The sequence below is a fragment of the Symphalangus syndactylus genome, chromosome 1 (assembly GCF_028878055.3).
Source record: "Symphalangus syndactylus isolate Jambi chromosome 1, NHGRI_mSymSyn1-v2.1_pri, whole genome shotgun sequence".
NCBI lineage: Eukaryota > Metazoa > Chordata > Mammalia > Primates > Hylobatidae > Symphalangus > Symphalangus syndactylus.
The window spans coordinates 101,830,258-101,855,895 of NC_072423.2; the positions used below are offsets into that span (position 1 = coordinate 101,830,258).

At 59.4% G+C, this 25,638-nt stretch overlaps 2 protein-coding genes across 11 annotated transcripts in view; one reads left to right on the top strand and one right to left on the bottom strand.

Moving 5' to 3' along the window:
* MOB2 (MOB kinase activator 2) overlaps positions 1-11,523 on the top strand; it is a 70,329-nt gene extending 58,806 nt beyond the window's left edge. For 3 of the 4 annotated variants that reach the window (XM_055272281.2, XM_055272261.2, XM_055272271.2), the window contains 4 exons: positions 513-673; positions 911-1,004; positions 9,570-9,694; positions 10,498-11,523. In XM_055272281.2, coding sequence (XP_055128256.1) covers positions 513-673; positions 911-1,004; positions 9,570-9,694; positions 10,498-10,814 — 697 coding nt within the window. In that variant the 3' untranslated portion in view covers positions 10,815-11,523. The remainder of the gene's footprint in view (positions 1-512; positions 674-910; positions 1,005-9,569; positions 9,695-10,497) is intronic. The other variant, XM_063636084.1, reaches the window with a different exon arrangement.
* Positions 11,524-18,220: 6,697 nt separating this feature from the next.
* BRSK2 (BR serine/threonine kinase 2) overlaps positions 18,221-25,638 on the bottom strand; it is a 66,721-nt gene continuing 59,303 nt past the window's right edge. For 2 of the 7 annotated variants that reach the window (XR_008656648.2, XR_008656647.2), the window contains 5 exons: positions 24,428-24,608; positions 24,269-24,358; positions 23,907-24,001; positions 21,672-21,719; positions 20,389-20,427 (listed from right to left, as the gene is read on the bottom strand). Coding sequence is in view for 5 of the 7 variants with exons in the window: in XM_055272307.2 (XP_055128282.1) it covers positions 20,204-20,427; positions 21,672-21,719; positions 24,269-24,358; positions 24,428-24,608 (543 nt within the window). In the remaining 2 variants the exon portion in view is untranslated. Of the gene's footprint in view, positions 20,428-21,671; positions 21,720-23,906; positions 24,002-24,268; positions 24,359-24,427; positions 24,609-25,638 lie in introns of all 7 variants that reach the window. The other 5 variants (XM_055272307.2, XM_063636133.1, XM_055272333.2 and 2 more) reach the window with 4 other exon arrangements.

Below are 25,638 nucleotides of genomic sequence, written 5' to 3' on the forward strand. Positions count from 1 at the left end.
GCCAGGGGCCCCGTGCTGTCAGGCCGGCCAGGAAGGCAGGTACCCTGCACAAGGCCTGCGGTATGTTTTCACCGGGGCCACTAGCGGCAGGGGCAGGGACAGGCTGGCCAACTCAAAAGAAGCCAAGAGTGAGAGAGTTTGCTTCTCCTTTCCTTCCAAGAGCACTGGAAAACTGGAAGGTGGGCGCTGGGGGCCCTAAACCCTGGGCCCCTCCCTGGTTGGAGGAGGTGGTGAGGGGTGAGGATGCCCTCCGTGCAGGGGCCCATGTGGCAAGTGGGAGCGCCAGCCCTTCTTCCCAGGAGGCGCCATGCAAGGCAGCTCCACTGGCCCCTCTGCGGAGCAGCCTCACCGTTGGTGTCCCATTGGTGTCCTTTGAGCCTGGCAGGGAGGCAGGGTTGCCCCGATGGGCTTGGACAGCTCCCTCTACACCTGTGCTGGCCACAACTGACCCATGGGCAGGCCGTGGGTCTGATGGGCACGTAGTGACCACACCATGTCTCCTCTCTTGGCAGGAAGTCCAAAGCCAAGCCCAATGGCAAGAAGCCCGCTGCGGAGGAGCGGAAAGCCTACCTGGAGCCTGAGCACACCAAGGCCAGGATCACCGACTTCCAGTTCAAGGAGCTGGTGGTGCTGCCCCGCGAGATTGACCTTAACGAGTGGCTGGCCAGCAACAGTGCGCAGGGGCCTGGGGGCGGGCCCCTTCCCTCCTCCCTGCTCCTCCTCGAAGCCCCTCCTCAAGGAGGACCCCCACGGCTGGTGCTCAGCAGCCCCCTGCCACGAGGGGAGACTGTGGCCCGTGGACAGGCGGAGCTCACCCAGCTGAGCTCCTGCACTGTTGCTGGAAGCAGGGGTGGACAGGGTGGCTCGGCTCTGGTGTTTTTCACAGCTGGCTCCTTCTCTTCTCTTCCAGCCACGACGTTTTTCCACCACATCAACCTGCAGTATAGCACCATCTCGGAGTTCTGCACAGGAGAGACGTGTCAGACAATGGCCGTGTGCAACACGTGAGTGCTGCCTGGCTGCAGCCCGTTTTCTCTTGGGGGACTCAGTGGGCTCCGAGCCCCTGCTGCCCCAGGCTCCTGTCCTCTCAGATTCCGTTCTCACCTGGAGACCCTGAGAAGTCTTGGCACAGGCCTTCCACAGCATCCACCTTCCTGTGGAAAGGCCACAGACTGGGCTAGTGGCCCAGCCACCCAGGTCCCCAGTGGGGCCCAGAAGGTGCAGGAGCTGGTGGGGGTTGATGGGCTATGTTTCTAGGGACAGAGACATTTCCAGAAGGAATGCCCTAAGATTGCAGAGAGCCCTTCTCCACCGGCTCCCGTGACAGCTGTGGATGGGACAGTGAGGGCTGGGCTGGGCTGGGCAGGCCACAGCTCCTTGCTCGGCCACTCATTTCATGGGGGCTCAGGTGCCTTCTCTGTGACCGTCCAACATGCCTGGTACTGGTAGCTCTCTACTGGAAGCACTGCACCCTGATTTCCTCAGTAAGTGGGTGTCCGTTAGTGGCCCTGAGCCACCCCACTTGCATAGCATGGTAAGGAGCGCCGCCAGGCCTAGGTTGCTGAAGGCAGCCTTGGAGGCTGCAGGCAGGAGGAGGCTGGGTCTGCTGGGCTTAGCCTGGGATGTGTGCGGCTGAGGAGGGCGGAAGCTTTTCCCTGATGTCCTGTTGTTGTCAGTGCACACAGGTCAGGGACAGAACGTGTGCTTGTGAGTGCGTCCTGAAAGTCATCCTACCCACAGACATGGCTTTCCTGGCCCTGGCACAGGAAAAGCTGGTTCCCAGACAAAGCTGAGTTCTGCGTTCAAGAAGCCAAGGGGAGTTTCTGCACAGGCAGGTGGCAGGCGTCCCCTTGGCTTCAGTCCTGCTGGGCCCCACCCTCATGGCCATGATGGGTCACAGCTTGGTTTGGTTATGGGTGACACGGGGGCAGGTGCAGACAACAGCTGGCTTCACTCTGTTAATTCCCCAGGAAGATGAGATGTCACAGCCAGGCATGGCCCAGGAAGATGGGGACAGTGCTTATGGCTTTGAGGGGAGCAAGCTCAATGTGAGACGGTGGTGGCCTCCGTGGATCAGGCATGGAGATGGGTCCTGAGGTGACAGGGCAGCACCTGAGAGCTACGCGAGGGCCTTGTGTCCACTGTGGCTCTGGAGCCACCTGTGGCCAAGCGCTGGCTCAGTGCCTCTGCCCCTGGGCAGGCAGGGCCTGGCACCCTTCCCAGAGGCTCTGCTCCTGCGTGTTCTGTGGTACTGGGTTTGTTTGGAAAAGGAGTCCTTTGAGGAGTGTAGGATGTGGTGTTGGGCAGACCTACGTCCCCTTGGAGGGCCTAGGCCACCCAGATGTGCCTCTCGGTCCTTCTCATCTGGAGCTGGCATCATGGTAGTAGTAGATGTGTGTGAATTAATTGCATGTAGTGCCTTCCCAGGAATCCTTTCAAACCAAGGGACAGAAATCCACTCAAACTAAGAGAAACATGGAGACTTCTCAGAGGGCCTCAGGGCCACTTGCCACCCAAAAGACCAGCAAGTCTGTCTGGGTCGTGTGAGGGCCCTGGGATTGAGGCATGTGTCCTCCCTGCTGGAGCCTGTAGGACAGTCCCAAAAAGGCTGAAGTCTGACTCCTAGGGAGAGGAGAAAGGGGGCGGGGCCAGAAACACATTGCAGCAATAATGGCTGAGAACTTCCCACAAAGACACAAACCTGCAGACTTAAGAAGCTAAGCAAACCCCAAATAAGGCTCACAGACACATGCAGATGCACGCAGCCAAATGCTGAGAACAGGGGGCAAAGAAAAAGCCCTTGGCAGCCGTCCTCTGTCAGCAGTCAGACGGCGGTGGCCTGGTACTGACAAGAGATGCCGCAGTGAATGACCGTGGCACTTGTTAGAAACCTGGGAGGCCAGAAGGAAGAAGGAAGCCCCACACGTCTTCCAGTGCTGGGAGAAAAGAAAGGTCATCCCAGAATTCCGCATCCAGCCAGTGTCCAAAGTCACTCAAAACCAAGAGCCCTCACAGCCAGCAGACCTGTTCCAGAGGCTCCCTGCAGAGTTCTCCGACAGTAGGGCCTCCTCCCACTGAGTATTTGTGGAGATGCCAGTGATGGTGCAAGAAGACAAGAGCAGTGTCCGGCAGCGCCTGTGCAGTGCTGTTCCCAGGGCAGCTGTGGGGCCTGTGGCGGCAGTGGGGCCTGTGGCGGCCGTGGGGCCTGTGCAGTGCCATTCTCAGGGCAGCTGTGGGGCCTGTGGCGGCCGTGGGGCTGTGGGCAAGAGAGCTGCTATGCTTCAATGGAAGCACATGTGTGGGTGCCATGGAGAGCATGTGGGGTTGAGGTGCGTGTTACAGCCTTTTGAGCAGGCCTTGCAGAGCTTATGTGAAGAGACGCAGTCAGAATCAGAGTAGGTAAATTTAAACAAAATACAAAAACATTTCAGTGGCCCAGAAGAAAGCAGGAAAGAAGAAATACCTTAAGGAATGAGGAACAGAGGCAACAGACAGCAAATAACGGAAAACCTAAATGCTAACAGATCAACAGACGGGACTGGGCAGCTTATGAGAATGGATTTTTAAAATAAACCAACTCTCTGGTGTCTGCAAGAAGCTCATTTGTGATATTTCATTTGGGATGCTGTCACGAAACACGATAGGCTAGGTGGCTTGTGAACAACAGAATTTTATTTCTTGCAGTTCTGGAAGCTGAAAGTCCAAGGTGAAGATACACTGTGGACCAGGAAGGGGGCACTGACCACATCACTGGATCTGATTAGCCAGATTCAGTGTCTGGTGAGGGTCCCTTTCCTGGTCCACAGACAGCGCCTTCTTGCTGGAAGGAAGGCAGATCGAGGGAGCCACCAGTTCCGTTCATGAGCGTTCTGCCCTTGCAACCTCATCACCTCCCAAAGGCCCCATCTCCAGATACCCTTGTGTCTGGGGTTAAGCTTTCAACATAGGAATGTGGGGCATAAGCATCCTGTGTGTCCCATCACTCTAGGTGCTGTGGTGCAGGCAGATGAGAAGTAAGAGGACAGAAGATGTGCTGAGAAAACACGCATCAGAAGGAAGCGGAAGTGGCTATGTCAGTGCCAAAGGAGACTCCAAAGAAGGAAGTGACCAGGAATAGAAAGGTTATCTATTTAGAAAAGGAGCAGCTCTTGAAGAAGAAATCCTGCCATGAATGTGTGTGCACCAGACAACAGGGCTTTCCACACAAAACAAACAGACGGACTGAGCCGCACGGAGACATGGGTAGAAATCACATGATGGCCGGGGATTGCAGCCCTCCTCTCAGTGATAGAGCCTCATAGACAAAGTCAGTGAGAGCATGGAGCCCGATGACCCCACCAGTCGGCTGGATTGAAATGACACACACACGCACTGCAGCCTCAACAGGAGAACACCCATCTTTTCAACTTCACAAAGATTAGCCACCAAAATGGAGCATACCTGTCACAGAACAGCCCTTAACAAATTTTAAAAAATCAAAACCATACGAAGTAAATTTTCTGACCATGGTGGAGTTAAACTAGAAATCAGTAACAGAGAACAGGAAAGTCTCCAAACACTTGCAGACTAACATAATTCTGAGTAATCCATGGGTCCGAGAGGATGCCTTAAGAAAAAAACTTTAACACACTGTACACAGGAAAATACAGCATGTCAGAATTTGTGAGACATAACTCAAGCAGTGCCTAGAGGGGATTTATAGGATTAAATGCTTTCTTAGAAAAAGAAGACGAGTAATCTAAGTTTCCAACTTAAACTAGAAAAAGAGCAAAATAAGTCAAAATCAAGGAGAAGAAAGTAAATAAGAACAGAAAGCACTGAGTTGATTTTTGAAACAATAGGGGAAATGAGTGAAATCAAAATGTGATGACTTGGAAAGGTAATAAATTGGTAAACCTTTAGCAGGTATGAAAATAAGAGAGAAGATGCAATGATCAATAAAAAGGAGTGAGTGTCACTAAACCCTGTGGATGTAAAGAGGAGTATCACTGTAGACCCAGTGGATGTTAAAAGGATAATAAGGAAATATTGCAAAAAATAACCCCCTGTGCACATGAATTCTATGGCTTGGGTTAAATGGACCAACTCTTTGGAAAGCGCAGTATACCAGAACTCGCCTAAGATAGGCAGTGCCATAAGGTAAGAAGAAAGAATAAAAGGCATCCAAATTGGAAAAGAAATAAAACAATAGGCCCCCCTTATCTACAGTTTCAGTTACCCACGGTCAACTATGGTCTGAAAATAGTAAATGGAAAATTCCCAAAATAAACAGTTAATAAGTTTTCAACTGCATGCCGTTCTGAGCGGCGTGATGCAGTCTCCACCGTCCTGCTCCAGGCGTGCCTCCTCCTCCCTCGGCCCAGCTGTGCCTCGGCCCCCGTGCGCGATCCGCTGTCACAGTGCCAGAGTGCTCGTGCTCAGGTTGCCCTTATGTGATGTGAGGCGGCCCAAAGTGCAAGAGCGTGATGCTGGCAATTCAGATATGCCGAAGAGAAGACAGAAAGCACTTCCTTGACCTAAAGATGAAAAGGTGAAAGTCCTTGAGTAGAAAGAAACAGATTGTGTGTGAGGTTGCTAAGATCTAAGGTAAGAACAAATCTCTTCTTTATGAAATTGTGAAAAAGGGAAAAAAAGTCACGTTAATTTCGCTGTTACACCTGAAATTGCAAAACTGACAGCCACAGTGCGTGTTGAGTACTTGGATCTGTGGGTGGAGGAGGTGAGAGGATGGGAGCAGCAGCGTGTTGCCATTGAGCCTGCAGGAGGCCAGCAAGGGACCCCTTGAGATGCGACCCCAGCCACTTACTGCAACTGATTGTCCTCGGTTTATAACTTAACACTGGGTGTGGTGGCTCACACCTGTAATCCTGGCTACTCAGGAAGCTGAGGTGGCGGATCACTTCAGGAGTTCAAGACTAACTTAGCAACATAGTGAGACCCTATCTCAGTCAATCAAATCTGTCTGTCTTTATCTTAGTAATGTATGTATAGAAGAAAGCGCAGCATATATAGGGTCTGGTGCTCTCTGTGGCTTCAGGCATCCGCTGGGGGTCTTGCAGTGCATCCCCTGTGGATGGGGGGGATTGCTGTATCCCTGTGCACACATAGTGTGATTGGGAAAACCTCAAGGATTGTAGCAAATAATAGTAATAAATTTAGCGAGGTCAACACACACACATCAGTCATAGGTCTGGATATTAGCAATGTGAAATTGAAAACTGAAATTAATATTTAAAATACCATTTATAATAGCTCCAAAAATAATGAGATCCTTAGTTATAAACTTAACAAGACATTCCCAGGATCTGCACCCTGGAAACTACGAAATGCTGTTACAGAAAATCGAAGGTCTACGTAAATGGAGAGACGCACTGCGCTTATCACCTGGAAGATGACTCCAAACACAAATTCTCCCCCAAACTGATCCGTTGATTTAGTGCAGTCTCAATCCAAATCCCGGCAGAGTTGAAGTATAGACCAGTTAGTTCTAAAATTTATATGGAGGGACAAATTAACTGAAATAGCTACAATGATTTTGAAAAAATAAGTTAGAGGAATCTCACACTTTTGAGACTTACTGTGAAACTCTAGTAATTAAGACAGTGTGCGATGTTGAAGGAACGGATACAGAGCTCCATGGAACACAGTAGAGTCCAGAGATAGCCCCATACAAACGTGTGGATGGAGAGTCCAGAGATAGCCCCACACAAACGTGTGGATGGAGAGTCCGGAGATAGCCCCACACTAACGGGGCCCTCAGAGTTTTGACAAAGAGCAAAATAAATTCAAGGGAGAAAGGATAGTCTGTTCAACAAATGCTGCTGGGAAAAGCAGTCATTTGTGTCAAAAACCAAACACTGATCTAACCCTCATGCCTCATGCAAACATCTTAAAACTACAAAGCTTTTGGAAGAAACCATAGGAAATCCTTATGACCTGATACTAGGCAGCAAAATTCAGAACTTTTGCTTCAAGACACTTTTAAGAGAAAGAAGACAAACTCCAGGCTGGGAGAGAAAACATTTGCAAATCACACATCCCACAAAGGACTGGTATCCAGAATACATAAAGAACATACACAACTCAGCAGTAAGAAAACAAAACAGTCCAGTTAACTGTCAGCAAAAGAAATGAGCAGACAGTTTGCCAAAGAGGGTGTAAGGATGGCAGCTGGGGCAATCCTGTGTTGTTAGCAGTTAGAAGTTAGAGAAAGGCAAGCTGAATCCATGGGCAGACCTGTGTCCACCTGCCCACATGCCAGTCGGGACACTGATGCTGGCCAGGATGTGGCCACCTGGGACTCTGTTCTGCTGGCAGGGACACAGGTGAATAGATGAACACGCCATGTCCGTCTCTGCAGGGGCAGTATCTGGGCAGTGAGGAGTCGTGGACTCCCGACACGCCTGCCACGTGACTGCATCCCAGGGGCCTCCGTGTAAGAGGGGCCCAGATCGGGAGGATCTGCATGGTGCGATTCCTTCCTGTGGCCCATTCCTGAGGAGCCATCCCCAGGGTGCTGGGGGCACAGCAGCACGGGTGTGAGGGGCCACGTAAGCTGCTGTGTGTCCTGATTGTGGTTGTGAATGCGTGAGTCCACGTGTGGATAAAATTCGTAGAACTATATACAGAAACGGTTTACTGATAATTCAAAAAGTACAGGAAACAGTGGCGTTCCGTCTTTCAGAGCAGATGGGACAATCCATGGTGTCCCCGAGTTACTGCTTTCTCTGGGTTTGCATCGTGGAAAGGGGTTTCCGTCCCTAACCTCCACTGTTTTGAGACCTGTCGCACACCTGTGGCCAGCTGCATCAGATGTCAGCGTGCAGTGTCAGGGTCCCTGGAGCCAGTGTCTGACTCCTGCAGAGTGCTGGGCCGTCCTGGCTGGGTCCTCGTCCTGGAAACATGGGCCTCAGCCTGGCCCTTAGGGGCTGGGCCTCCCCTACACCATCTGGGAACCCCAGGACAGTGGGGATACATGTGTCCTCCACATCGTTCTCAAGGAGCAGATGCTGAAAGGACTGTTGTTTCTGCGTTCCCAGCATGCCGGGCTTGCGGTGTCATCGTCTAGCCTCTTGGTAACTCTGGTGACTCCCCCTGGGACCTGCAGTGCACAGGCTGAGGGGCTTCTTGGACACGGCAGAGGGGTGCCCAGAGACACTGGAGGCCCTGTGTCCAGCTGGGAGGATGGCTTCTCTGGCCACGCAGGAAGTGGGCAAGTCCCCACTGGCCCTGTCTCAGCCCTTGGAGCGTCTCCCCAGGTGCTTGCTGGGCTCTGGAACCCAGGGCACGATGCTTGGAGCTGGCCAAGAGAAGAGCGGTCTCTGGAGTGGAGCCTGGGTCCATCCTTTTCGGCACTGCCCCACCCAGGCCCATTCCAAGAGGAACTGTGGCTGGATGAGGAGGGTGGGAGCGGTTCACGTGGAGCCTGGTACTGGGAGACTGCCCGTCGGTCTAGCTGGGGCAGTGGAGGCGATGGTGGTTGTGGCCATGGTGTGGAGGGGGTGTTTGCTCAGTGACCAGTACTGCTCTGTGCTGTGTGGCCCATTCCCACCTGTGGTGAGCTGGGAGCTGGCTCTCAGGGAGGAAACCCCGACCCATAGCGTTGGCCGTGTCTCAGGTGTAAGCAGTCCCACCACAGCACTCTCCACTGCCTGTGGGTGGGGCTGTGGCATCGGCCCCAGTGTGCCCTGGTTCAGGCCTGCGGGAGCAGCCACTGTGGGCATGGCTTGGAGGACTGAGACCCAGCACTGTGGCAGGGGGAGAGGGGTGGTGGCTGCCAGGTGGGTTCCCTGGGTCTTGGTGTTGTGCTGGGGGAGGAGGGGTGTTAGGGGCTGGGGGTCACCTTATATTTACATGAACTAGAGCACACCCTTGTTGTCATGGTTAGACCCAACAGTGAGAGGCAAACCCAGGGTGTCCATGTCCTTAGGATGCTCCAGCCTGCTCTGGGGCCACGAGTCTCACATGAGGACTGGCCGCCCTGTGTACAGGGGCAAGAGGGGGCCTTAGGGTGGGCCTTCAGGGGCCAGGTCCCTTTCCTGGCCAGGCTTTTAACTGCAGGTGCCCACAGAGACCACTGCCCTCCCCTGGTTTCCCCGGAGAGGGGCTTGGCTTCTAGCAGTCAGAGCAGGGCTCTCCCAAAGGGTGGGGCCTGGCTGACGAGCCACAGCACAGCTTCCTGGGAAGAGAAGGAGCCTCTGTGCTTTTAAAATACAACAGAAAAACAGCAGCAAGCACTTGTGTAAACGAATACAACTGAAGCCATGTAGAAGCGGAGAAAATGAAGATGACCCTCTTCATTTAATCACACGCGTGTACAGCCATGTGGCTGGCAGGGTCCCCAGTGTGATCCTGGCGTAGTTCTAAGCGCAGGCAGACCCCTCCATGGAGTGCAGTGTGGTCCCCGTAGACTGGGGACAGTGTGCATGCCCGTGGAGGGAGACACGTGGGTCTGCCACACCTCCGCTGCTGGCGCCTCCTCTGCCCGCAGATGACCTGAGCAGGTGGGACCCAGTGGCTGGGTGGGTGTGCAGCGGGCGCATGCCCTGACTGTGTCTCTGTCCCCACAGACAGTACTACTGGTATGACGAGCGGGGGAAGAAGGTCAAGTGCACGGCCCCGCAGTACGTTGACTTTGTTATGAGCTCTGTGCAGAAGCTGGTGACGGATGAGGACGTGTTCCCCACAAAATACGGTTCGTCTCCCCCAGCACTGGGCGATCATCCTCGCAGCGGGGCAGGGAGCATTCAGGACGTGTCTGCAAGTGACCAAGCCCCTGTGCTGGGAGGGGCAGAGGCACGGAGGGCGGCAGCTGCACCACCCCAGCCCCTGCTTAGCATGGAGCCACCTGGGCTGTGGGGTGAGGCCGGAGCCCTTGGGCAAGGGTCAGCCAAGCCAGGGCCAAGGGCCGTCTCCCTGGCCCTCTGGGCCATGCGGCTCCACTGGGCCCCTCTTGGTTTCTGCCACTCATGCTGCTCTCACCATCCAGCTTGTGGGGGTTTGGGCTGGGTATCAGCCACCGAGCCTGTGTCCAGATTTTGGTGGGATGTGGGAGGGGCTCCACGCCACTCCCGTGCTGCCAGAGGGACAGCAGGGGACAACAGGAGAGGCCTGTGCCACCATCGCCACCTCCGTCCTGGCCCGGGAGAGGGCCCCAAGTGTCCATCAGGGAGACACGGGGGCCCGAGTGCCCGATCACAGGCCCCTTCCTGAGGAGGTGGCCAGGATGGCCCAATGAGTGCCCAGCCCTCAGGGCAAGTGCAGCCTCCGGAGCCTGAGCTCGCAGGGAGGTCTCAGTAGCCCAGACCTGGGGTTGGCAATTCCCTGTGGTGCCTGCTGGTGGGCAGAAGCTGTTGCTGCTGGGGCTTTGTAGGCCCTGAGGGTGGCAGGTCAAGATGTGGGTGGCAGGCACCAGACCCACCAGGCTGGGTGCCAGGGGCCTGGCCTCTGTTGGGGCCAAGGGATGTCTGCAGCTTGTGACACGGTGGCCTCCCCCAGGCAGAGAATTCCCCAGCTCCTTTGAGTCCCTGGTGAGGAAGATCTGCAGACACCTGTTCCACGTGCTGGCGCACATCTACTGGGCCCACTTCAAGGAGACGCTGGCCCTGGAGCTGCACGGACACTTGAATACGCTCTACGTTCACTTCATCCTCTTTGCTCGGGAGTTCAACCTGCTGGACCCCAAAGAGACCGCCATCATGGACGACCTCACCGAGGTGCTATGCAGTGGGGCCGGCGGGGTCCACAGTGGGGGCAGCGGGGATGGGGCCGGCAGCGGGGGCCCGGGAGCACAGAACCACGTGAAGGAGAGATGAGCCCCCCGGGCCGGACAGGGGCGCACGTGTGCAAAGAGACGGTGGTGTGTGTCCTCTCCTGCATCTGCGTGTGCACACATGTGCTGGGCACGCGTGTGGTGAGGTCTGTGAGGGCCCTGGGCTGCACTGGTGTGGGCTGCACAGACGCAGACGGCCCTGGCCGTGTCCTGTGGCCCCCTGTCGGAAGGATGCGTGCCATTTGTAGAGAAGAGCCTTTGGGCCCGTTCACTCGTGCAGCAGACACGCATGGGACTGATGCTTTGAGTTTTCTTCTGTGGGGTTTTCCTTTCTCTGGTCTCCGTGCAGCCCCTGCCCTCCCTCCGGTGCTGCTGGCCTCAAAGGAGGAACTCGTGGGGGGAGGGTGTGATTTGCAGACCTGGGTCTCTGCTCTGCTCTGGGGGTGGGGCTTGCTCTCACAGAGACCCTCCTTCCTTCTCGCCCCTCCTCTCCCGGCCTCGCTAGGAGTCTTGGCTGTCGGCAGCTCAGAGGTGGGGGAGGCCTGTGGTGCGGGGTGCCGTGCACCTGCTCCTGTTCCTGTCACCCCTTCCTGCTGCCTCCTCCATGCCTAAGGAACACCCATGGTGCAGTCCTCAGGCAAGGCCAGGACAGGGCTGAGGCCCTGCGTGGAGATGCTGCACCAGCAGAAGGCTGAGACCCGCTTACCTTAGTTCATCTGTTCACTCGTAATAAAAATAATTCTCTCAGGTCAGAGCCTGTGTGCGTCTTAGCGTCTTGGTGACCCCCCCGACACTGTGGGCAGCCCGACCACTTCCTTGGTGGGCAGCCCCAGCAGCAGGCACCCCGGAAGCTGCCCCGAGAGTGGGGGTCAGAGCAGACTTGCCCCTGGCTGCCTGTGAGGATCCATAGTCAGCCTGCAGGTGCCGTGGGGGAAGCACATACCCCGTGTCACTCGCTCTCCGCAGCTGCCTCAGCCCCCTGCCTCTCCCCATGCTGGTGGCGGAGACCCTCAAATGTTCTTCTCCAAAGAGCTCTGGACCCGAAACAGTGGCTCTGCCGCAGGGGCCATTCCTGGCCGGGACAGCGTGGCCCAGGGGCAAGCAGGTTTGTGTCCTCAGCCTGGGAGTGGGTGGGCACGTGCTGCAGGAAGAGGGGCCCTAAGCTGAAGCCTGGAGCTTATCAGGACCTGAGTGGGCTGAGAAGCGGGAAGAGAGGGCTTCAGGTCAGGGCCTAGTTGGTTCAGACCTCAGGACTGTGGGCCCCTGCCAATGGCGCCTGCTGCACAGTGACCTCGGGCAGTCCCCCACCGCCCCCCCCCCCTTTAGCTAGTGGGGCCTGCCCAGGTCATGGTGCTCCCCTGGCCTCGGGCTCAGCCTGCATGATGCACCTGTGGCCAACAGGCCCCTTCTTGGCTTTCCCAGGGACCAAGCTGCAGGTCAGAGGCCCTTCTCCTGCCTTGTCTCTGCCTCCCACCCCGAGAGCTGACAGCCTCTGGGCTTCTCAGAACATGGCTGGAGTCAGCTGGGGGCATCTCCTCCGACATCCACACGTACCCTAAGGCCTTCACCGCCTGGTCCACCACCTCCCCACGAGGGCCCGCACTGACTCTGTGACCCTGGGCCACATGGTGAGTCAGTGCCTGGAGCCAAACCCAGTTCCCAGAGAGAGGCCTACTGGGTGCCACCCACCCTTGTCTCCTGATGCTCTGCGTGGACCCCCAGAATGGAGGCCCCAGGACACCCACAGAACTTGACTGAAGGGGCTGAGTGTAGAAGGCTGAGGCAGGGACCGGCGCTGGCCTAGGTAGCCAGGAGGTCCACTGGCGAGGGAGGGCAAGAACGGGGGTGGGTGGCCTGGTGGGGCCACCCTCTCTGGCTGAGGCCCTGGCTGGGGTGTGCAGGGAGCTCCTGGCTGAGGCCACAGGGAGCCAACCAGGCACACAGGCTGAGTCGCTGTGTGCTGGCGAACCTGGGGTCTGGCTGCCGAGCGGAGGCCGGGTGGAAGATTGGACTGAGAGTGCTGCGGGGCACGGGGCTGGGGGCCAGCTCCACTGGGGCTGAAGGGGCTAGGAGGACACCGGGATTCCAGCTGGAGCCTCCAAGGCAGCCTCAGATGGAGTGTGCGTGGAGCCTGTGGGACAGCCTTAGCAGGCGTCCAGGGCACGCGTTCGTGCCGGTCTCACACTCAGGATGCAGCTGCAGGGTCCCCAGGGCACATGGGAGTTGCGGGCACGAGTTCCTTTGGGAAGGGTGCCTGGGATGAGGGCTGGCGCTGGGCATTGGGGGTGCCTGCTTTTAGGCCATAGTCTGGTGGACCTGTCCCGCTCCTGGGCTGAGGGGGACATCCCAGTGCTGTGCGCTGTCCTCCACTGGGATGGGTTCTTGCTGTAAGACCTGGAGTCTTGGTCAAGCCTTCCTGCCTCTGACTCCGTTTCCCTCCGTGAACAGGAGGCCTGTACGCTGAGGGGGGTCTCAGTGCTAAGGGCTCAGCCCTTGCCCCCAGCTGCAGCCGTGGCTCACTCAGTCTCTATGGTAAAAGAGATCTGTGTCCTAATCCTAAGAGACTGTCTCCTTAGATAGCACAGCAGGATGGAAGCTGCAGATGGAATCAGGTTCCCAGTCACTGACCTGAGGACGGGGAGGTTATCTGGATGGGCCCAGTGTTGTCAGGAGAGCCAAGGCACTGAGCAGGGAGGCAGTGGAGGAAGACAGCGCGGCGTGGGAAGGGCCTGAATCAGCAGTGCAGGCAGCTCCTAGAAGCTGGGAAAGGAAGGCACCCAGAAAGAACCGGCGCTGCTGACTAGCCCAGTGAGGTCTGTTTGAGGTAAGTTCGTTTTGCCTCCAGCCACGAAGTTCATGGCAACTGCAGCAACAGATGAAGGCAGATTTTGGTTCTAGGCATGAGGTGCTGCTGTAGCAAACACCTAGAAAGGTGGAAGTGGCTTTGGAATTGGGCTGAAAGAATTTTGAGGGTGATAGAAAAAGCCTGTGATGTTGTTAAACAGGTGGTAGAAGGATGGAGGCGTGTGGGGCTCGAGGGGCTCGGAGGAACCAGCCTGGGCTTTGAGAAGAGTCAGAGCTGCTGTGACCCGCCCGTCCTTGGACATGTGGGGTTAAAGGTGCAGGTGGGAGCTCAGAGGGAAAGGAAGGAACGGGAGCCAGGGAGAGCCCTGTCCATGGGGGCAGAGGTGCAGCTGCACTCTCCCGTCGCCATGTGCGGGCAGCACTCGCGGGTGGTCAGCCTGGCCCCCTTGCGCTGCTCAGGTTGGCCGCCGAGTGAGGGAAGGACATTAGCAGAGGGGTGAGCACCCTGCCGTCGGGAATTCTCAGCTGAAGATGCTGATGTCAGGAGATTCACTGTTAGGAATGTGTGCTTGGAGTAACGGCCACACCAAGAGCTCCTGGAGGAGGGCGAGCCTGTGGCTGGTGGATACCCCGGGTCACCCAAGCAGATGCTGAAAGCAAGGACAGCTGTGGGAGGTCTGTGGACGAGCCTTGGGTCTTATGGATCCAGTGAAGCCCCATGAGAAGCACGAGGGGCTCTTACACCATCAGAAACTTGGCTGGCTTGGACTGAGGCAGAGGGGATGTGATGAAAGGCTCTAGGGCCCCCAAAAATCAGCAGGCAGGAAGCAGACTAAACTGTTCAGCTGCGAATACTTGCCACATTTCATAAAAAGAGAGTGTGGCCCTGAGGGTGGAGGTGTCAGCACAGAGGCAGAGTCGGGACCCCCAGGAGTTCCCAGGCCTTGCTGGGACGGAGGAAGTGTGCCCAGCTGGATTTTGGATTTCTTGGGAGCAGCGACACAGGCACCTTGCAGCTTTCTGTGTGTCACGTGTGTATGTATGCACGTATAAATGACTGGGTTTCACCATCACCCAAACTGGAGTACTGGGTAATCCTAGCTCACTGCAGCCTCAGACTTATGGGCTCAAGTGATCCTCCCCCTTCAGCCTCCTGAGTTGCCAGGACCACAAGTGCGAGCCACCATGCCTGGCTGATTTTGAAATATTTTGTAGAGTTGAAGTTTCACTACCCAGGCTGGTCTTGAACCCCTGGGCTCAGGTGATCCCTTCTGCCTCAGCCTCCCAAAGTGTTGGACCATCACACCCAGCCAGACTTTCCTTGAAAACAGGAATGTCTGTGACTGGCATTCCACGTCTGTTCTCTGGTTGTATTTTGGGAGCAGGTAACTGGTTTTCCAGCTTTGGGGGTCCACAGATGGAGAGGAAACTGCCCCAAGGTGGAATGCCCAGAGTGTCACCCATACCTGATTGGGGTAGCTTAGAGGGTACAACTTGCGACTTGTGAGCTGATGAGCTGTACGTGAGGTTTGGGACTGGACTGGGTGCTGTGTTTGGTGGAGACTGTTGGGGCCGCGAGGGGAGGGATGCATTTGCACACGGGATGGGTGTGAAGCAGCGGGAGCGGGAGGGTACTGTGGTCGGCCTGAGACATCCCTCACCACCGGTGATATCCACATCTAGTCCCATGGAAATGAACGTGCCACCCAGCAGCAAAGGGGAATGAAAGCAGCGATGAGATTAAGGCAATCAGCTGACCTTGAGAGGCAGAGATGATCTGGGCCCAGTGAGAGCACGAGGCCTTCATCGTGGAAGCTGGATGCAGGCTGGGATGCGCAGGACACAGCTGTGAGGAGGCTCCACCCACACTCCTGGCTGCAAAGGTGGAGACCCCAGGCCACAGGATGCAGGCGGCCACAGGTCCTCCCCTGGAGCCTCCAGGAGGAGCACACCTTGATTCTAGACCAGGGAGACCCCCTTGAGTGAGACGTGCCCAGTCCTTGACTCTGGGACTGTGAGGTATTGGTGTTTTAAACTTCTTAGTTTGTGGTAACTTAACTATGGCGGTGATAGGAAACCATAGGAGACAATGCATCTACCAAGCAGGCCAAGGCGTTCTTACATGGTCCTGGGGGCAGGTGCACAAGAGGGCCCAACTCCCTGGCATGAGACCCACAGTGTAGACTGTAGTCTTCCAGGTCCGGCTGGCACGAACATGGCTCCCTGGGTACTGTTCCCTGCACGTCTGTCAGCCCTGCCCACTCTCCAGCAGGCCTCGCTGCCTGGAAGGTCGCCACTGGGTTCTTCCTCCTGTTGCCGGCCTTCTCCTCTCTGGCTCTCTGCTGACCCTGACCCCTTGCCAAATCACACTAAGAGACTTGGGTTGGTGGTGGGGAGTTGGGGTGGGATGGGGAGAAGTCACTGGAGTGAGTGGGGTGGCACTGGACTTAGGGCAGAGGGCCTGGGCACAACACCACTGGAGGGCAGGAGGCAGGCAGGACGGGGAGGCAGGGCCAGGCCACCTGTGGTGAGCTCCCTGGCAGGGGATGGGAGCAGGGGAGCTGGAACACCCCACCCTGAAGCCAGCACACGGGCGTCAGCCTCCTGGAAGCTCTGAGGCTTTGTGACACCAGGAATTGTTCCATCTTACAGCTTAGGAGGCTGGGGCTCTGTGCCTCTGCCCTCAGCTGATGGAAAAGCCCAGGGCAGGCTCCCCACGGAGCAGAGCTAGACCTGGACTGCTATGTGCAGGGCCCCTCCCTGGAGCACCCACCTCCCGCCTGCATCCTGTGCAGGAGGTGGGTCAGACTGTCGCCCCCTGCCACCCACCTGCCATCCCATGGGTGGGCTCACCAGTTGGCTCGTTCACCAGGGCCCCAGCTCTCAGGCCAGGCCATGGCAGGCTCTGAGCCCAGATGCACCCGTCAGATTAGCCACCTGGGAACTGAGGACCAGGACTGTGAAGCTGTCCTCTAGGTGGGCAGACCGGCCACCACATCCTTTTTCAATCTCCATTTTAATTTCTTCATAGAAATGATGTGAGGACTGACTGGTGTAAAGTGAGACTAGTGTCTGCCACATCAGAAGTCCTGCCATATTTGTTTTCATTTTTTATATAAACCAGCAGATTCTGGCTTAGCTCGCTTTGGGTTCTGTTACTTACAACCAAGAGAGCTTGGTGTCAGAAGTGGGACTGCAGGACACAGCCCCTTCCTGAGCAGTGGGGAGCTGGCAGGGCTCTTGACACACAGTTTCCTTTTGGGCCTCCAGTCATGTGCCTGAGAAGTCTGACTTCTCACCGTGAATGTGTAGAGGAGGACCAGGAGTGTATCAGCCACTCTCAGAGAAGCAGGTGCAGGACCGTGGGTCAGGAAGGCTTCCGGTCCAGGGCCAGTAGCCTGTGACCCCACAGACTGTCCTGTGCCTCACTGAACTGTAGCAGCCAAATTTCCTTTCCTCAGCCTGTTTCTTAAGGTAAAATGAATGGGGAAACTGTAATCCAGGGATTGGAATGGATCCTAATTCCCTGGTCCCCTCCCAAGTGCCTTCTTTTCAGGGTACCAACCTCCTGTGAGCTCAGCCACTTGGCAGTCCAGAGTCAAACGGAGGACGGCTCAGCTTCCCTGTGTCCTGGGCTCTGAGTGGAACCCTGAGCTAACTAAGCTTGACAAACATGGTGACCCCCTGGCTCCCTCCAGAGAGATGGGTACAGGCACAGCTTGAAGTTCAGGGCAGTGGCTCTCACCTGGGGGTGATTCTGTCCCCTACCAGGAGACTCATGGCAATGTCTGGGAACGTTTTGTCACAATGGAGGTGGGACAGCTACTAGCTTCTGTTGGACTGAGACTGGGGATGTGGCCCCCACCGCATCGTCATCCCCCCCCCACCCCAGCCACCGTGTGCTTAGCACCTGCTCCAATGATAGACAGCTGGGTGCAGTCCGGCCGCATCTGAGTCCTTCACATGGGAGGGGAGTGTGGGCGTGCGCCTCCCAGGGCAGCTCTGCGGACGCCGCAGTCTGCCTGGACCCTGCTGAGGCCTGCTCCTGGCCTCCTCCAGGCTGCGGTGGACTCCCAGCCGCTGGCCTCACACAGCATTGGCCTGGACTCGCCCTTCTGCTGCGGCGGCAGAGGGGCAGCTGGGCCAAGGCGTCGTGCCAGTGGAGCCCACGGCCCTGGCTGCCCTCTGTGGCAGGCATGGCTGGGACCATCCCCGCTCTAGCTCCAGGGGCTGTGCTCAGCCTGGGCCCCTCACTCCCAAGGCTGGGTCATGGCACCCTATCCGGACCCTTCCCAAGTAAGGAGTGGGAAAAAGGCTCATTCTCCAGGAAAAGGCCCAGGCCCTGGGTGGCCCATGCAGGCCTTGTGGGGTGGCAGAGGTGCCGTGCAAAGAGTGCTCCGCCCAGGCCCTGGCCCTCAATGGGAGCCCGCCTCAGGCTGGGGCAGCCTCGGGGGATGGCCCCACACATCGGAAGTGACCTCTGACCCTGGCCGCCTGGAATCTCGCCCTCTTCAGCTGGGCAGAGGGTAGCTGCGTTCACACTGGCGCAGCCCAGGGGCTGCAAGTGGGGAACGAGAAGCTGTCCCGGGCTGTCACAGAGCCCTGCGCGCCCGCCCTGCCCAGATGAAGACCTTCGTCGCTGTCTTTGTGGAAGGGATTTATTGTTCTGGAGCTGCAGTTGCTCACAGTTATGACAGGGGTACACTGCAGGGGCTTGCCCATTTCCATGGCGCCTGCTGGAGTCCGCGTGTGTCCGAAGAAGCACAAAAGGGGAAGGCGAGCAAGAGGCAGTTTGCTTCATGTCCTCGATCTCCGTGGAGAGCCCCTTCCCGCCTGTACCGCCTGGCGTTTGCTGTCCTAGGTGTTTGCTTTTGTTCTTATGTATAGAAATCCCAGCCTGTGGCAGAGGTCTAATGTTAACAGAAGCGTTAAAATCTATACACGAGGTGGGTGGGAGGCAGGGACAGGCACCAAAGCAGACAGACTCCACGGCAGAGGCATGCATCAGATCCGCCGCCCCCCCATGGCCGCTGCACCCGGGCTGTGCCCACCTGGGAGGGCCGGGCACATGGGCGGAAGGGAACAAGAAGCTGGAGCTGGGGTGAAGCATGGCGGCGGGCACTGGGCAGGGTGGGCCTGCAGCCCTCTCAGGGCTGCGCCCTGAGCCTCGCTCTGCACAGAATGCCCTGCGGAGGAGCGCCACCGACTCTTTTTTTCAACTTTTTTTCATTTTAATAAGAAAAGCCCCACAGTGCCCCTGCCATTCTGTGTGTGGGGAGGGCCAGCTGAGGGCCTTCCTCTTACCCCTTCACCTTTGGACACAAAACCAAGATTGCCCCAGCCTGGGTCTTGACAGAGGGGCGCTGGCGCTGCTGCCCGCTACGGGACACTGCTCCTCTGCCCTGAGCCCCCACAGAGGCGGAGCTGCTTCTCCACAGAGAGAGACCGAACCCATGACAGAGCGAACCGCACCGTCTTTAGATGTGTGTGTAGAAAGAATCGGGAGCAAGGGACTAAAACACAAAACCTGGCCCTGCCCCAGCGGCGCCCCCAACCCCACACCCTTTTCCAAAAACCACCAAGAAAAAAAAGTTTATAAAAATATCTTGCAGGAATTCTTTAAAGTTTACAGTAGCTTGCCAGCCCCCCCGCGCCCCACCAGCTGTCCTCAGAGGGCGCCCTGGCCCCAGACCCCCTGCCTGAGATGCACAGACCGCAGGGGATGTGGCCGCCACCCTTCCCTGAACAGAGGTGCAGAGAATCCATAAATTAAAACAGCAAATAAATAACACTGATCCCAGCCCAGTGGCCTGGCCTGCTGGGAAGGCTCTGGTGCCCCAGGGTCTCTCTGTTTCCACCTCAGCCAGAGAGGAGCGCCAGAGCCCACAGCCGCCCCAGATGAGGCAAGGGAGGCGCGGGTGAGACGAGAGGACGGGAGGCAGCCTGAGGAGGCCAAGACTACACGGAGGCGGCGCGGCCAGGGAGGCAGCGCGGCCAGGGAGGCGGGGCATGGGCCTGCGAGGAGGCCTCCAGGTGCGGCGTGGAGGCGGTGGACGGGGTGGACAGGGTCTGTTCCTGTGGCTACTTTGCCCACCGGGGGTCCCGGCCCCAGGCGGCCAGGCAGGCTGTTCTTGCCGAGGGGTCAGGTGACCGGGAGTCCGGGTCGGCCGGGCTGGAGGAGGCTCCCCCAAGCCTGGCCCTCCTCCCATGGGCCGTGCGGAGCTGAGGCGAGGAGCTGCCGCGGGGTGGATGGGGCGCTGGGCTGGGCCTCACTGCCCGGCAGCAACAGCAGGAGCGGAGGGAGGGCGGGTCCGCAGCAGCTGCCTTCGGTCACAGAGGATGGCCTCGTGGAGGTGACATGTTAACTTTTCGGGATAATTCCTGGTATCAGAGTGGAAACAAGCGATGCTGTCAGAGACAGGCAGAGACAGAGACAGGAGAGAGAAAAGAGAGCGGGCGCGGGTGGCGCAGCCTGCAGGCCGGCCCCGGCGCCCCTTTCCTTTCCTCCCAGGCTCTGAGAACAGTCTGCACGGACGGGCGGCGCGGCCGCGGGTCCACTCGGGGCAGGGCGGGCGGCGGGCAGCAAGGCAGCCGCTGTCAGTGCTGTGCTGGGGGGGGCTAGTGTGTCTAAGGCTGCTCGCGGCGGGCGGCGGGCGGGCCCATCTTGGCCGTGTCCTTGCCCGTTGGGTACTCGGCGTCCCCTCCGGGGCCAGGGCCAGCGGCCGCGGAGTCACCGAGTGGGCCGTGGGCACTCCGCTTGGCGGGCGTGCTGGGGGCCTGGGCCGCCTGCCCGTTCTTCTCGTCTGAAAAAAGTTGTTTAATTACGTCAAAGAAGTTACTCAATGGGCTGCCTGGGTACACAGAACAGAGACAAAAAAAAAAAAAAAGAAAGAAAAAAGGGGAGAGAAAGAGGAAGGGAGGGAAGGAGAGAGAAAGAGAACAAACAAACAAATGAACAAAGGGGCCTCGACGAGGGAAAGAACCCAGAGATGAGGCTGAGATGGGGCGGAGCGGGGACCAATGGGCGGCAAGCAGGGTGGGCAGGCAGTGGCCAGCAGGGGCCCTGTACACTGGGGGGCTGTGCGGTTGAGGAGCTGTGCGCCGTGGGGCCAGGAGCTTAGGACCCCAGCGCCTCCGAGCTGTTGCACGGGACCCAGCGCTCCTTTCGCGAAGTAAGGCTCGGGGCAGGTGGTGAGACCTCTCCCTCCCCACCAAGGCCTGGCCCGGAAGGCCCTGCCCCACCCCCCCTTCCCTCCCCACCTCGCAGCCGTGAGGGCCGACCCACCCCAACTCCGGAGATGATAGCGTAAAGAAAAGGGCCTGCTGGGAGCTCTGAAGCCTCGCAGGACCCTGGGGGCAGCTGCTGGGCCCAGTGGATGATAGGCAGAGGGTGTGCCCACCACACCTCTCCAGAGAGGCCTGAAGCCCGACCCCCTGGCCAGCTTGGACACAGTTTAGCAGCAGACAGACAGATGGACAGATGGGTGGACAGGCATGGAGGAGTGGGTGTGGGAGGCAGGCTGGGGGGCTCGGGACAGGCAGCTAGAGTCATGTCCTGGGTCCCTGGGATGGGGCAGTCCTGAGAGGAGCGGAAATGGGGAGCCCACCCTTCTTGGGGCCCTGTGCTCACTGCCCAGGTGTGTCGATGGAGACCCCTCAATCCCACTTCCTAAGCCTAACCCCCACCTGAGTCCTGAGCTGTGGGCCCCTCCGCTCCCTGCCAGGCACAGCCTCCAGTGGACAGAGGGATGGGCACCGGCCCCTGCCCTAGGCCACAGCCTGCACCAGCGGGACCAGTGGGACCAGTGGGACCCTCACTGGCTTCAGGCCTTGGGAGCCCCTTCCTGGGCCTGCCCTGATCCTAGGGCCTGCCAGAGGTGAGTCTGGCCAGGAACCCTCCTGGGCTTGCTGTGGTAGGGGAGCGACCTGGGCTGTTTGTGGTAGAGGATGGGGCCGGGGACATCTGGGCTGCCAGGTGCCTACATCTACACAGGAAGGCCGGGACAGCCCGGGCGGCGGGTGGCAGCCACAGCGGGCTGAGGGTGAGCAGTGGAGTGGCAGGCAGAAGTGCCAGGTGAGCGTGGGGGATTCTTACCACATTTGGAAAGCCGCCCCGTCATCATTTCCATACAGTTAGTGGTGTCTGGAGCACAGAATGGAGAGAGGAGGGAGGGAGTGAGTGAAAGGCTGCCCTGGGCCTTCTGGCTGGACACCCACAGCCTCCATGGGGAAGGGGCGGAACCAGGAGTGGGTGGGGCCCCAGAGGCATGGGTGGGGAAGATTGGGCGGGGCCAGAGCCAGAGGCGGCAGGGCCTATAAGGGGCAGTGCAGGGGCAGGGCCTGGAGTGAGGCAGGGCTGCGGAGGCAGGGAACAAAGTGGAGCCACCTGGGCAGCAGCCGGACCTCCTGGGCAGCAGCCTGAGCCTGAGCCTGAGCCTGGATATGGCCGGCGCCCTGGGTGGGCCTGGCCCCTCCCCTGGGCCGACAACCCTGCCCTGGCCGTGGCCTGCGTCAGTCACTATGCATCCTCACTGTGCCACTCGACAGCTCCAGGGCCCTGTGGCTTCCAGCTGCCCCTCAAACTCAAGGCAGGCACCCTCTTCCTTGGCCCTCTCCCCTTCTGCTGGGCCTGGGGATGTTGGTGCTGCCAGGCCAGGACTGGGGTGGGAGCAAGGCCCTGGGAGGGGCTACTCCCTCGAGGCCCTCACTGGTGCCTGCACAGGGTGGACACATGCCCTGGTCTGCCTGTGCCTGCTCACTGGGGGCTCTCAGCCTCCCCTCCCTCGGCCAGGCTGGGGTCTCTGGGAGAGTGGGCAGTGCCTGAGGAGGCCCCCTGCTGGCTAGCCACCTTCCACACGTCCTTGGAGCTGGGCTTACTAGACAAAAGTGTCCAGTGTGGGAGGGGGGCAGGGCTGGGAAGGGCTGGGTGTAGCGAGATCACAGGGACAGGCTGGGCTCCCCAAGTCCAAAGGGAGACAGATGGGGCCCAGAATAGGCCCCAAGAGCCTCTGCAATGGGCTCCACTGAGGTCAGAGTCCAGGGCAGGAATGGAGAGGGGCTTGGAGTTGGCTCCGGGAAAGTGGTGCGTGCTGACAGCCGGGACCACACTTTGCAGGGCCAGGCTGGGGGAGTTCTGCCCACAGCCCACACAGGGGCAGACTGAGGCACCCAGGTGGCTGCTCAGGTGCGGGGACACCCTGGGCAGCACCCCGGGGCCCGTTTCTGCTTGCCCTACCGGGCAATCCCTGTCCATCCCTGGCCTTGGTGGCTGCCCTGTCGTTCTCTGGCCTCGGTTTCCCTTCCTAAGATGATGGCTTTCAAGGCTGAGAGAGCCAGAAGCTGCTGCCGGCCGACGGCATGGCCTCCGCTGTAGGGCAGCACCACATGTACCTGCGGGGCCGAGCACCTGGAACCCTGCCCCTCCTTGCCCGCTGTGCTAGCCTAGCTCCCAAAATCAGGAGAAGGGGGCCACTTCTCCACCCACTGGGGCATCGGTTAGGGCCAGGGCTGTTGGGGACCTCAGCCCCCAGCCCGCAGCAGGGTGAAGCACACTCTGGGAGGGCTCCCACAGGTGATGGAATGATGATGGAATGAGGATGTCACGGGGAGGGGCAAGGGGGGGCCCTCTTTGGCCTCCAGGACCCCACACGGAAACACAGGAGGTGACCCTAGCATGCCACAGAGCTGCGGAGATGCAGGCTGGGAGAGGGGCCCCCCAGGGTCCAGCCAGGTGCTCCTCCCACATGACGCCCAGCGCCCCCACGCCGCACCGCCATTCAGAGGCACGCCCACACCCTTGCTGACAGACCAGGCCCATGCATGTGCCCAGTGCTCCGCCCTGCTCCCACTGCACGTGGGCTCAGGGGAGTCAGGGGAGCCCTCCGTGCCAGATGCCAAGTGGCACGGACCCTCGGGCTCCTAGACCCTGGTGGTTCCAGGCCGGGGCAACCTCCCCTGCACGAGCCCATGAGGCTGTGATGAAGTCCCCGCTCTGGCTGGGCTCAAGCCCCTCTGCCCTGCTGGAGGCATGGCCCTGGGCTGTCAGGAAGTATGGAGAGATGAGAAGTCACAGCCCGTCAGGCAGCCCGTGGCCCTCCTAGGGTGCCATGGCGGGGAGCCCCGAAGGCAGGGCCTTGTCACTGCTCTCCCAGGGCCTGTGCGGGCTGCCCTGTGCCTGACTCCCTAGCAGATGGGCCGCCCGGGGCATGCTTGGCCTGTCCAGGGCCGAGACCTGTGGGTGGGCACGGAGGGCCCTGCTCAGGGCCAGCCTGGCTCCGCCGAGGACCTGCCCGCAGCCCCTCCCCGCCCCAGCACAGGCCGGGCGCCTTACCTGCCAGCGTCAGAGGCTACTCTCGTAGCTGGTGGCCACCTTCTGGCCCTTAAGCCCAGCACCCCAGCTTAGTCCTGGCGCTGGTGGGGGGGGTTCTACGGTGGACAAGAGGCGCCTTTCAGTGTGGTGCGGCTGCGCCCTATGTCCCTGGCGTGCAGAGGCGAGGCGGGTGGTCCCGCCGGGCCAGGGAGGGGCCCTGCTCCCTGAGGGGTGCAGCCACAGCTCGGGGCAGGGAGGTGGGAGCTTCCATCAAGAGGGGCCAGGAGGCTGCGCCTGGGTCCTCACGCCTCCCGTCCGCGCAGCACCAGCTGGCCACGCCCCACTCGCAGGCCGCAGGTTGGCCGGAGCTGAGCCTGCCTCACCTGACAAGTGCTGGGCCGCAGGCGGGTCGTGTGTGCTCAGCAACTGGGCCTGGATGGTCTCCACCACCCTCTTGAAGCGGCGGCTGGGGCCTAGGGGAGACAGGGGGTTATGCCCTGGACGGGCCTGGGCCCGGAGCCACCCCGGGGGCGCCAGCTCACCTGAGAGCAGAGTGAAGGTGACGGAGTAGATGCCGTTCTCCTTCTGCGCCTCCCCACCCTCTGTGTAGGTGATATCCACCTGGAACTTGACTGGCTTCTGGAACACGGCTGGCCCCCCCGTGGCCTTGTACTCGGCCCGGAAGCTCGTTTGGGAGATGACGCTGTGGCTGAGGCTGGGAATCTGTGGAGAGGGAGCAGCGTGAGCGTGGCTGGCCTGGCTGGTCCCACCCTGGCCCTCTGGGGAGGCAGCCCTGGGGCGAGCCAGCCCCACCGTGCGCACATTGTGAGCACCCAGGCACCTCTGCTTCTGTGGGGGGGGGCACAGTGCAGTTGGAGACAGTTGGGGCAGGGGGAGGGGCGTTTCCAGCCCCCACCCTCCAAAGCTTTGGTCTACTCAGCGGGGACAGCTAAGCCCCTGCTGGGCTTTTCTCACGCAGCCACAGCACAGGACGACCAGGACCTTACAGAGGAGCCTTAAGGGCAAAGATGGAGGTGGGAGGTGACCCCTGCAGCCTGAGGTGGGGGTCCAGGGTGGAGCTGAGTGGGAGGTGGGGGATCTGGGAGCTGCCACTGAGAGGGAGGTGCAAGGGCGGGGCTGGAGCCGTGCCCTCCTGCTGGGGCTTCCTGGGCTCCCACTGCTTGCGGGACCTATGGTGCTGGGCACTGGCTCGGTGGGCTCCACAGTACCGAGGGGGCAGCTGCAGGAAGCGGAACTCAGGGCCACCCAGCGCACAGGGCCCAGGCTGGCACACAGCCACCTCACTGGGGCCGGCATGGGGAGGGGCTGAGGCCACTGCTGAGTCTGAGGTTGGCCGTGGCAACCAGGGGCAGCATGAAGGGATGTGGTGAGGAAGGAGGACGAGGAAGTGAGCAGCCTGTGGGGACGGGGACGCTGAGTGCCCCTGAGGCCAGGGTCCAAGTGCAGCCTGAGGCCTGCCCAGCCCTGCCCAGCGCTGGGCTCTCCTGGCCCCGGAGCCTTCTGCAGGTGCTCCAAGCTGTCCCCACGGCGCTAAGGGAACCTCAGCTGCAGCCAGGGCAGCAGTGGCCTGAGGGCCTGGGGGGCAGAGTGTCCGGTGGGGTGGAGGCCAGCCCCTAGCTAGAGAGGCCGCCGCAGCGAGCCACGGCCTGATCTTGCCAAGATCCTGGGGCTAGGGAGGGCACCTGGGTGGTGGTGAGCACGGGGCAGGACAGCAGCCCTGGGGAGGCAGGCT